At 37.4% G+C, this 12,807-nt stretch overlaps 1 protein-coding gene across 8 annotated transcripts in view; it reads left to right on the top strand.

Annotated features, from left to right (window-relative positions):
- Positions 1–12,807, top strand: part of LOC129076817 (cAMP-responsive element modulator) — a 51,628-nt gene that overhangs the window by 22,316 nt on the left and 16,505 nt on the right. For 2 of the 8 annotated variants that reach the window (XM_054580968.1, XM_054580967.1), the window contains one exon: positions 10,470–10,626. In XM_054580968.1, coding sequence (XP_054436943.1) covers positions 10,470–10,626 — 157 coding nt within the window. Of the gene's footprint in view, positions 1–1,700; positions 1,804–2,531; positions 2,647–2,854; positions 2,871–6,362; positions 6,399–10,469; positions 10,627–12,807 lie in introns of those variants that run through there. The other 6 variants (XM_054580969.1, XM_054580972.1, XM_054580973.1 and 3 more) reach the window with 6 other exon arrangements.

Raw genomic sequence — 12,807 nt, 5'->3', positions numbered from 1 at the left:
TCCACAACTGGCTTAGGTCACCCCTTGCAGCATCCACTCCACCTTCTCAGAGCACATATCACTGAATTGTGACTCTCGGGGTCCTGCCTAGATGGTAACTTCTCTTTGCACAGGGACTCTTAGTCCCTAGTACAGTCCCTGGCATATGATAAGTGGGTTCAGTAACCACTTACTGAATGAAAGTAAAATACATTTCCTCTAGTCAAAATGCTACTAGTTCTGTGTGCTGATTAACTGAGTTTTTTGGGCGCAGGGAATTTATTAAAACTTTACTAAGAGTAGTCAGTCAAGCAGCCAATTTCCCTCTTTCCTTTCCTTCTTTACACTTTCCTTTACACAAATATTTATAGAGCATCTAAGTGCCAACTTAAACAAATATTGAGAATAATTTGAACTTTCTAACATGTGAATAAAATCAACTAGCAGTATTAGATCCAAACCCTTAGGTGTAGCTGGGATGACATGATTTTTTATGGAGCCTCTGATGGGCTTGATGTCTCAGGGGCTCCCCAGACTTCCTTATACATTAGCAGGACGTCTTCAGTTTATATGTTCTGGGGAATTACTGGAAACACAGGTTCTCCCTGATGTTTCTCCTCCTAAGCACCCAAGTGTCCCTAACTTTAGTAGAAGATGTTTCTTTGAATAAGGCAAAAAATGTAGTAGGATGTACTTTCATTGACTTAAGGTCAGCTTGAATCCTAATCATGCAGGGGACTGGGCCTTTTACAACACACTGATGAAAGTAGCAGGTCTCAGGGACATGTCACTTACTTTTGTGCTACAGAGATGCAAGTCTTTTTTTCCCCAGGCTATGGTCCATTATACTGTTGAACATGTGCCAGTTTTGTGCCCAATCTTGAAATTGTTAAATTTATAGTGACCCAGGTCTTTGTGTGCCAAATCTTCATTAAGTAATCTAAATAAAATTGGACATATTTTTAAAATTTATGAATAGTAATTACAATTATTTATATATTTTTAAAAGCCACAGGATGCTTTTTAAGGGATTTTAATTTAGTAAAATAATGTGTTAGATCAAACCACATGTAACTGCTGTTTTTGTGGGCCAAAAAGTCAAATATGAGCAAGTTCATATGATTAAATCTAACATTAATGAAAGAATGCTATATTATACTTGCTACATTTGAAATTTTAAAATTTCAGTGTCTATTCTTTTCAAGTGAAATTAGCAAATTGTATGTCACCTTAGGAACAGCTGGATTTTCTAGTGTAACAAATAGAGAAATGTATTATAAGCAAACAAAGGTGGCTAGGTATTTCTTACCCAGAGAATCTAGAAATGTCTACAAAATACATTTCTGTTTACTTCACAGCATCTCCCTGGACTGATTATCAGTTGTTTATTTTTTTAAATCTCTAAGTGTTTTCTCCCCCAACTTATGAAAAATCTGTAGGGCTTTATAGTCCCTTTGTTTATTTAGAAACCTTGGACAGACTAATAATAAATAGCCCCATAAGAAACAAGCAGGTATCTTTTAATGCTAATGAGACTTTCCTTTTTCTGCAACAGCCCATCTCAACAGATTTTTGTGTAAAAATGAGAAAAGAGCATTCGATGGTTTATTGCAGGGTTTTTACAGGGCTTTGGTTTCAATGAGCTCGTCTGTGACAAAGCAAATTTATGGCAGTGGTAGCCTAGTGATGTCATTGTGATGTCAGTGCTGCCACTTGTAACTGCACACGCTGCTGGTCAGAACACTTTGTGTTGACCTGTGAAAGGAAGAACGGGGCAGTTCTGTATGCAGACGCCCGTCATGGCTGTAACTGGAGATGAAACAGGTAAGAACTTCAGAGAAAGATTTAATTCTGCAAAATTATTTTTGAAGTTTTGAAAACTTATTTAGGGACCTCTGAGTGTATCAAAGATACTACTTTTCTAGTAGCTGAGGAGTTTTATATCCATTCCACACACTTACAGGGGTGTCCAACCCGCGGCGCAGGATTGCTACGAATGCAGCCCAACACAAAATAATAAATTTACATGTTTGTGTATTTAATGTGTCGCCCACGACAACTTGTCTTCTTTCATTGTGGTCCAGAGAGGCCAAAAGGTCATGTTAAAGGCCGCCCTGCAAAGCATGTTAATGGAATTGGTTCTTTGCTCAACGCTACATCGCTTACTTGATCAAGACAGTTTCTCTCTCCCTAAAGCCCCCCAGCTAAAATAAGCTGTTGCTTCATCTGCAACCTGTTGCATATACAGTGCAGCCACAAATTAAACATACTGTGCAAGTTGTAAAAAAAATTAACCTTCTGATTTCATTGCTATGGACAAATGTAGCTCCAAAGCAGACCAGAGTGTTAGGATGTTTGTGTGCTTCCTCTTTTCTTTGCTCGAGCGTCTAAAACGGCCTGTTCCTCCCTAACGGAGTTCAAAGGGCTGACGTCATTGCATTTCCTGGAATCGTGGTTCCTTGGGAGAGTGGAAAAGTTAAACTCCAAGCGGGCTGCACATTGACGTCAGCCCGGAGGCCAGGCTGTGACTGAGCCAGTTCCTTTCCGCTCTGTCCAGCGCTGCTGACAGCTTGAGGTTGTTAACCAGCTCCCCACTCGCCTGTCTCCACGATAGCTCCTGGACCGAGTAGCTTGACTTCTAAGCCTCACTTTAGCCTTTCTCTGCAGGTAGGTATCTGCTGTAGGCAGCCAGCACCGCCCCCATGTATGAGCAGATCCCAGGAGCTCTGCTCCACTCCAAGGACCGCGCACGTGCGTGGGCTCCGTCCGGGTCAGGGGCCCTCACCCCATCGCTCTATGGGATCTGCCGCTCACGGCGCCGGCGCACAGTCAGGGAAGCGCATGTCCGAGAATCCTTAACTCTTTCCGTGGTTTGGTTTCCTTAGATATAGGTAATGCTTCTGACTTAGTCACTAATGTTCATTATGTTGTCGCAACTATGTTTATTGAGTGGTGTCTTATTTCTAACTAAGTACTGGTTTGCATTTGAATTCATGAAGAATAGGTTATTGTAAACACCTTGCTCACGATTTACCTTCAGAGTTAGTGGGTCTCAGTTCCTCCTCCTAAATAGAACATTCCATTGTCCTGAGCAAATAGCACTTGTATAAAATTGTTTTAAAAATTACCTTGAGCTATTGTTGTTTCTCAACACTTCTGTGACGTTTTAGAGATGCTATAGATTACAGAAGCTCTCAAAATGGCAAATTTATTGTAAGATATAGATGAACTTAAATAATCTTAAATACTGCATGTCATGTGATTCTTAGAACTAAAAAGCGCTTTTATGTATATATTTATTTTCTAACAATTATTAGTTGGTTTACAAATTTGAATTCACCATTTGGCTTCTGTAAGCATGAGAGAGGATCATAACAAAAAAGAAAATAAATGATTTGAAAATATTCAATACATTTAAAGATGAACATTTAAGGTAAAAATTTACATAAATTTTTTACCATTGTTTATGAATAAATGAACATTTACAGAATGAATATAACATCTTTGAAGAGATATTTTCACAGTTTTACCCATAATGCTTATACATGATTTATCCTTTCCAATTCAAAATTTTCTAAATGATGAAAATCTAAAATGTCAGAGTTTTTCACTCCCTCAATGTACCTTTGGAAATCATTGTTTTTTGAAATCTGGTCAGTCCTCACAGAATCAATTGTATTTGAGATGCTATTTGAAAATGGAAAAGACATTTCTCTCTCTCTTTATGTCTCTCTCTCTGTCTTTGAGATTAATTGATACAGACTCTTGGCTTACCAACTTTTTGACTGTGTCCTACACCTTCATCACAGTAGTCTTGTGTGTGCCTTAGGTTTATATAAAATACACTTCAAAAGTAATGCTTAGTCTTAGTGTATGTAATATGGTCATACTTTTCTATTTCATTTTATAAAATGCTGTTCTTGACCCATGAAATTGATTTTATGACTCACCAATGATCTACAACTTACAGTTTGGAAAACTGATCTAGATCAGAATCAGCCTTCTGACAATAATGATGGGTCTGGAAGAGTTTTTAGAAGCATTTACATACAGGACCAGGGAATCGAATGTGCAAAGGGAATATTTATAGTTTACAGAATTATATTATTCTGTTGGATGTAACTTAAATTTTTATTAAAAATAGTTTTGGCTTTATAAGCTGATTGTTAAGAGTCTAACTCTTTATCTTTTAGTCTCTGGGTCTAAAAATCTCTAATGAATTGTATTCAGCCTGGACTCTGAATTATTAAAAACAAACCTTCCAACTTACTCAAACGTAAAAAATAGTATCTTAATTAATATTCAATATAAGAGAATAAGGATACATTTTACCTTTGTGAAAGGAAAGGTTTTTTGGAAATTTTCACATAAAAGAACGTTTCATATCAGGTATAATAGCTCCTTGAAGTTGGTAGGAAAGCAAGTTATAATCATATTGGAAGTGAAAATATAGAGGAGTCACTTACCCACCTTAAGTTTCAATAAAACTCCAAATATGTATGAAATTGCCATTATACTATTTTCCCACTATTTTTGAAAAATTTTTAATGAAAGATAACTTAGGATAATTGTTTCACTTTGCCCAGCTTTATTTGCCTATATAAATATACTGACTAGTAAAATAATACTTTGCATTTATGTAAACTTTAAAATAAAAAATTACTTAAGGTCACAAATAAAATATAAATATAAATGTGATAAGTATTATCAAAGAAACTATCAGATTGTGAGAGACTTTAAAATTTAAAAAATCACTTAACGTTACAAACAAAAATAAATATAAATTTGGTAAGTGCTATCAAACTGTCAGGTCGTGAGAGACCCGCAACAAGTATAGGTTGAAGGATCAGAGTAGGCCTCGCTGAGGAAGCCATATTTAATACGTACAAGGAAAAGCACGTTTACGCATACCCCCCATTTACTCAGGGCAGATATGATTACGTTCATTTTGCATATACTTAATCACACAGATCAGAGTGGGTATATGACTGTTACAAGCTTATAAAGCTAGCAAGTGGTGAACCAGTTTGACTCTTCAGAGTCCTTATTTGGCTCTGTTCACACCATATTATGCTGCTCCTCAGAATTCACCTGACATTGATAAACTAATGCTAATGTTAGGTGAGTTACAATAGCATGCTACACACTGCCTAGAAAACAAAATAAAGGTAGCATCGTTTTCAGTAGTCAAAATAGATTTTTTTTCCTAGAGTATTTTTACTCTCATAGCACAACAGAGCATATGTTTGTTATTACATAGAACTAGAAATATCAATATAATTTCTCATTTTCTACAAACTTTTTTTTACTCTTAAGTTCTTCACTGAATGCATAACTCATGTGTAACTTAAAGTAAAAACTATTTAATGACTTAATTCTGTATGGTCTATGTGTTGCGACATATTTGAATGTTCAGTGCTTAAATAGTCCTGTTTATGTGGGATTTAATTTTCCGGGGAAGCCTGGAGCAATGGAGGAGGGAACCTTCTGGACAGAGTGAGGCACCAGGCAAGGACAAGCCCTTTTGGGCTTTCGGCGTTAGGAGCACTGGTGTGGTCCTAGGGAAGGAGAGAACCAAACCAGAAAGGCGAAGATGTCAGTAGCTTTCTGGAGCTCCCTGCTTCTCAGTATGACTTCTAAGTTAGCTCTATTGCTTATTACTTAGGTGTGTTTGTGATTAGTGACATATCGTAAAAAGACATTATGAAAATGGTTTTGTTCAGTTAATGTGCTCAGTACTATAGTGATATCAATCAATCAGTCAATCAGTAGGCAAATATAGTCACCATTGTGGGGTGTTGATAAACTTTCACTTTGGAAGCTATCAAGGTGGGCATTGGGCTGGGTTTCTCATTTCTTTCTCTGTTAGGAAGAAACAAGCACCTCTTTGGCTTGTGGATTTTTTCAATTTTCTTACTACCACTCTGATGAGTGTGTATCATTTTTTTTTTGATTCTTCACCTTCACAGTTATATATTTTAAATGCTTACATATATTTAAATGGATATTTTGTAATACTATCTTTTAATAATTTATTGTCTAAAGGGATATAATAAAATACAGTATAAATTTTAAAAGTTTTTAATAGGCTTTTTTTTTTAACAAAATAAAGAATGAGAGCCATACATTTAAATCATTCCATTACCCAGGTTTGTTAGAAGGAAAACTCCAGGAAAATAATTTATGGATTTTATTTTCCTTTTAATTAATATGCAGTATAAGCATAATTTGGAACATCATCTTTCAGAGCTTAAGGGAGGGAAGAGGAAGGGAACTAACATTTGCTGAATGCCTACCATGCGCCAGGCACTGTGCTAGACACTGACATACATTGCAGGGTTTACTGTGAGTATTAAATGAGATAATGTATCCTCATTTTGCAGATGAGGAAACAGAACTTGCCCCAAGTCACATGACTGGTAAGTGGCAGAGCTGCACTAGAACCCAGACTCCAAATACCATGCTTTTTCTTCTGTACCGTGTTTAAAGCTTGCAGAGAGGTATGAGGTTCATGACCAGAATTTGAGAGTTCTAGGCATTTTTTTTTTCTCATGAAATGTTTGCTACCGAACCTAAAACATTTTTTCATGGCAGGATTTAGATGGTTAGACACACTATACAGTATTTAGAACTCATTTACTTCTAAAATGCTAAGTTAGATGACTAGAATCTAAGGGAAGACTTAGGAAATAATGCCTTATATCCAGAAAGGCCAGTTTGAATAAATACATAACATCTTTTAGGACTTTCCATGTCTTAGTGTTGATGACCTAGATATGATAATGGCTAATAATAGTCTTATAATAATAACAAGACTGCTTATTTGAAACATTCCAGCTAAGAAGGGGCTTGTACAAAACCCTGGGAAGTTCAGCGCTTCCTTCCTAGTGCACAAGTAATGTTATATGCCAAGTGTTGCTGGGTTCTAAGGAACTACGTACAAGGCACAAAAGATACCTCGGCTTCTCTAAAGCTTTTGCTGCCTCAGAATGAAATTAAATTAATGTATCTTTTTTATTATCTTTCTTGGATCATAAGTTTAAATTCCCCACTGGTGACCCATTTATTTTTAGAAATAATTCATACAGTGAAATATTAGAATAAAAAATAATGTTGGCACATTAGTAGCTAGATGGAGCAGGAATTGGCCTTTATTAGCCTACAGGGGTAAGAACGTGACATCCAAGAATGCAGGATGCTCTTTGAACTGTGATGCTGGGTATCTCATCTGCGCTAAATTACCACTGAATTTTTGTATATGAACTTTTTATCACTTGCTTCAGTAACAAAACTTCTTGACACTTGGATTTCCTTAAAACAAGACCTTCTCTTTGCCCATACCTTTTTAATGTATTTAGTAATAAGATCATTTGAATATATGGAATTCATCCATTGATATTTATTCAGTGACCCTTAGAAGTGTACCATCATCAGAGAGTTAAACTAACTCCTGCTCACTTATACTAATTCATGTTTATGGCTTGAACCAGTGAGTTGCAATTCAATTTTTGTTGAAAGAGATAAAATGAATGTATAGTATATCTGAAATATTGTAATAAAACCCAGTTTGTAAGCTAACATTCAAGGATTAATACATCCACATATATAATCCTTTCGGTTTACCATTTTAGGGTATATTTTCTAAGCCGTTGTTCAAAATGTTTTAAGAATGCTTCTTTTGGAATTGCCATTATCCTTCACAGTGCCACATTCAGCCTTTTGAAGCTGGCTTCAGTTTTGGAAACAGGCAAAAATTTAGAACCATTTCTGAGTCCAAGACCAATGAATGAACTTCCATTAAAAAGAATTTATTTACTTATTTTTAGAGAGAGGGGAAGAGGGAGGCAGAAAGAGAGGGAGAGAAACATTTTTTTGGAGAAAAGAAACATCAATTGGTTGCCTCTCCCACGCCCCCTACTGCAGACCTGGCCTGCCGCCCAGGCATGTGCCCTGACCGGGAATGTAACCGGCGACCTTCCTGTTTGCTGGAGGATGCCCACCTGTCAGAGCCACACCAGTCAGGGCTGAACTTTCTTTTTCATCTGTGAAGTATCCCTGCCTTCCCTTTTTAACTTTTTACTGGGTACCCTCAAACTAACTTGTATATTGTGTGAACATCCTGCTTTAACTTTAAGTACAGAGAAAAGTAGATGTATACAAAACTAGAGAGAAAGAAATGATCCTTTCTGTACCTTTGTATTAAGTTTATTGCACTTATTTGTGAGCTATTTGGCAAGAACAACCCTAGACCAAGGTCTGCATCCCTGCTGCTTACATATGTCAGTGTGATGCCAGGAAACTTCCCCTTCGTCACTGCCATTGTTCCAGTTTTGGAAAGCCTTTGCCTCCTCCAGCTGTCGCATTGTTTCAGCCTTTATTACCCCTTAAGCTTCTTCCCTGATGTGGGTAAAGAGAACTGTTTATTCTAGGCTCCACTCTATCTCCTCTACAATATGATTTAAATATATATTGTTAAATCTTTAGTAAGTTAACAGTTTATAGCTGACTTTAAAATTCTCTTCTGAACTATTTCAAAGGTATAAAATTTTCCATGGCGTATAATGAAACATCTGTGTATATAGTATTTTAAATTGTCACAGAAACAAATTTAGGATTTTCCCCAAGTTGGTGATCATCATTATATTTATCACAGTTACAACTGTTCATCATTGTGTCTTAAATTATATATAGAAGGCCCTTGCTGGTGTGGTTCAGTAGACTGAGTGCTGGCCTGCAAACTGAAAGGTCACCGGTTAGATTCCCAGTCAGGGCACATGCCTGGGTTTTGGGCCAGGCCCCCAGTAGGAGACATGTGAGAGGCAACCAAACAATGTATCTCTCACACATTGATGCTTTTCTCTCTCTCTTTCTCCCTCCCTTCCCCTCTCTCTAAAGTAAATAAATAAAACCTTAAAAGAAATTATATATAAAAGGAAGAGGCAGTATAGCTTTACAATCTTTTGAAGACCTTTAAGTGATCTTCCCCCAAAGCCATGTTTTTAATGCTTTATTCTTTCATCTAATTCTTAAGTCCGGGGGTGATAAAAACCTGGCATTTACCCGAAAAGAAACACATAGATCAATTTTTTATTAACCTTTAAAGCAGTTGGCTATTTTCAGTGATTATATTCCATTTACCTGAAAAAAGCCTTTGTCTCCCTTTTGAGTAAAATTTCGGTTCTTATTCAGTGAAATATGGAAGCAATGTGTTTCATGTTTTGATTGGCATTTGCTTTGAACCAACTTTTATAGGATTTTATAATTTTTAACCCATTTTCTCGCAGTAAGTTCTGAGAAAGCATGCATTTTGTCATATCAGAATGTCACATGACTCTGGACTGTATGTTCTCAAAGTTGAAACAGTGGTGGCAGGAACATGTTTCATCATTTTAATCCATCTTTCTTAAGGAGGCTGTTTATTGCGGTAGATACACACATGTAGAATATAAATTAGGACACTTTGAGGACTTTAGGATTCAATCTGAATAAATAAATACTAAGTCTGTCATTTAACTATGATTATACTACAATTAGAAAAATATTTTTTAATGAATACTTAGGAATATATTATTATCCCAAGAAAACTAAGGCAGACAAAAATTACCATTCCCCATAGAAACCAATTTTAAGTGGAGCTTTGCTGTTTTGTATGTTATTTTTTGCTTTTAAATGAAAATACAATGAGCAAACATTTCCCTTCTAGTACTTGTCCTGGTAATAGGAGTTACACTTAAAGACATTAGGTGAGGATAGAGGCTATAGGAAAATCTAACTGGATGGAAATGTTCCGTTTCTTAAAATTTCTGCAGTGGCGTGCTAGAGCAAGCTCTCACTGATTTGCTAGAGCTGATTGTTAAATTTTCAGGATTTTTGTGAGCTGGTTTTTAAATTGGTATTAAAAATTTAAAAATATATTTAACAAATTACTTAAAAACATTAATAAGTATTCAAAATTTATCATTTATACTTTTTAAGTCCATGCTCTTGCAGTTATTTACATCTATTTTATCTGCATGCTGTGCTACTTACGCTATGTGTCTTCCAAATTCTGCATTCACTGAAGTCATATTGGTAGCTTCAAGTTAGCCACAGTGAAAGTATTTACATCGTGGGAATTGATGTGCTACATACAATCTCAGGTTGCTCCCAGAGAGCTGGCTGTTAACCTTTATCAGCACACCACTGATTTTAGGCTCAACAAACTCTCAGTTGAAAAGCCCCTCTACTTTTAGCCTTTGATAACAACCTACCTAAAATGCGTTGGGGCATTTTTCTACCTTAAATGTGTAGAGCATGCTAAATATCATTGTTCCTAGTGCTGAAGAAGATCTTTCATACCTACAATTTCTGTAACGCTCAGAATAATCATCTTAAACAATAGCCACATCACCCCATAAGACATGAAAACAGAAAATGCTATTTCCAGGTCAATTTTATATAGAATATCCAGTTGTAAACTGTTTATAGAAATATGTAACATTTCATTGCAGCTGCCACTGGTGACATGCCAACTTACCAGATCCGAGCTCCTGCAACTGCTCTGCCTCAGGGGGTAGTGATGGCTGCCTCCCCAGGAAGTTTGCACAGCCCCCAGCAACTTGCAGAAGAAGCCACACGCAAACGAGAGCTGAGGTTGATGAAAAACAGGTAAGATGTTCACCAGAAATCAGCAACCACTTAGAGGACATATAACTGTGGGGCTTTTTCAAAAATTACTTTTCCTAAGCTATTTCCCCCAAGTTCAATGTTAAGTGGCATTTTATGTGGGTTTGTGCTCTGCATGTGATGATAGACTGTCTGCTAGTCATGAAACTATTTCCCTATGTGTGAGAAAGGTAATGTCTCTAAGATACATTAATTTTTTTTAATGATGATGGGGGACTTTATTATAAGTAAAATTTTGTTTTGTACTTGGCATTTACTTTGTGAAATTAGGTGATAAGTATAATTTCCTAGTTCTTTATGAGCAACAAATTTAAGTGTGAGTTAAGTATTTTATAAGTTTTTTACATGTTGTTTCCTTTTACTTATTTTATAACTGTTTTTTTTCTGATAGTACTGAAATACGTCTTTATTCTGATAAATTCTAGTCATGTGAAAATACAAAACAACAGAATTAAAATTACCCATAACCCCACCACCTAGAGATACCTACTAATATTATAGTATATATGTTTCCAGACTGCTCTCTCTCATTTTCTCACTTATTCTTGCACTGTCTCTCTGTAACTTTATTTTTTAAAGGGCAGTATATCATACAAATGCTGTTTTCCAGAGTTCTTTTTTAAATCTAGTGTGCACCCTGGCTGTGTGTCTCAGCTGGTTGGAGTGTCATCCCATGTGCCAAAAGGTTGTGGGTTCAATCCTTGGTCAGGGCACATCATATTAGAGGCAACCAATCAATGTTTCTCTCTCATATCAATATTCTCTGTCTCTCTCCACCACCCTCCTCCCTCCTTCTTCAGTCTCTAAAATCAATAAACACTCCCTCTGGTGAAGATTTAAAATAAATAAATAAATCTAATTTGCATATCATTTTTTGGTTTTCTTTTTTATTAGGAAGAATGGTGCAAATTAATCTGATTTTTCAAAATGAACAGAATAAGAACAGCCTTTTCCCAGGAGTCTTGTCACCTCATTCCTAAGTTTTAATAATGTCCTTGTAAGAAAACAAAACATTTCAGATGGAATCATGTGTTTGCCTATGATCAAGACTACATGGTAGTAGTTAATTTACTAGGTGTTAACAACCAAGTTAATGCAGAAATTGTGGCTTGTAAGACTCTCAAATAGAAGAGAAGAAGGTGGTGATGTAGGTGGGAGCTGAGCTCGTGCACCCAATGGGGACCCTTAGCCTATCTTCCGAAAAACAAAGTGAACAGCCAACAGAATCTCAGCTGATATGAAGTTTGGAAGTGTGCAGAGGGTGCTTCAAAATGGGCAGTAAGAAAATCCTATAGGCTGACGGAAAGGTCCCCAGGCCTAGTGCTGGAGACTGCAGCTACCATGGGTACATTGGAGGAGAGCGGGGTCTGTGATAGCAGCCTAGTGGCTCCAGGGTGGGGAAATCCTAGACCCACACCAGGAGAGACCTGGTAACATCGCTGGGGGTGAAAAAGGCAGCAAGCGACACACAGCCAGTAGCATACCCAGGCTGGAGCAGCAGTTGCCCACCGGGACATTGCCAGAGAATTTGGGGGATCCTGGTGGCACATGGAGCTGGGAGAGGAAGTGGGCCGCAACTGGCCATGACCCTGATAGACTCTGGGCTGTGTGGAAAGCCAGGCAGTTGTTCGGAGTGGCATGGCACCCAGGAGACTTTTTGCAAAAGAAGAACTTAGGCACATCGTGTGGGGACTTTGTGTGCACAGTGGCCTGGCCAAAAAAGAGGGAGGAGTGTGGGCACAATTTGCTCACACTCAGTGCACCTCATGGACTGACCAAAGGGGTGCAAGGCGAGGTGGCTTATTGCGCTACCTGGGCACAAATGCTCAGAGCGGAGAGTGCAGGCCACACAGTGCTCAGAGGGCTGCGCTGGAAACTGGGCACCTCTGATTATTAGCCCAGACTGAGCCCCTCATCCTGGCAGAACCACAAGGAAGGGAAAAACAGAGCCCAGCTCCCCTCTACCAGCATGAAACGGGAAGTTCTGCAAAACCGGCTGGATAGACATTTTTTTTTCTTCCCAAGAGCAAGACAGTAAGAACTGGAGCTGAGAGAAAACCCGAGACAAAACAGAAAGAAGTCAGAAGGCAAACACTAACAGCTGAGACAGATTTCACTTTGCTTTTCATCAGAACTTTCATCTTTTAAAATTTCTCTCTTCTT

Source organism: Pteronotus mesoamericanus, unplaced genomic scaffold, assembly GCF_021234165.1.
Source record: "Pteronotus mesoamericanus isolate MK-2021 breed Mesoamerican mustached bat unplaced genomic scaffold, CSHL_Meso_final contig_645, whole genome shotgun sequence".
Taxonomy (NCBI): domain Eukaryota; kingdom Metazoa; phylum Chordata; class Mammalia; order Chiroptera; family Mormoopidae; genus Pteronotus; species Pteronotus mesoamericanus.
Note: the sequence above shows the minus strand (reverse complement) of the source record. Positions and strands in the feature narration are given on the sequence as shown.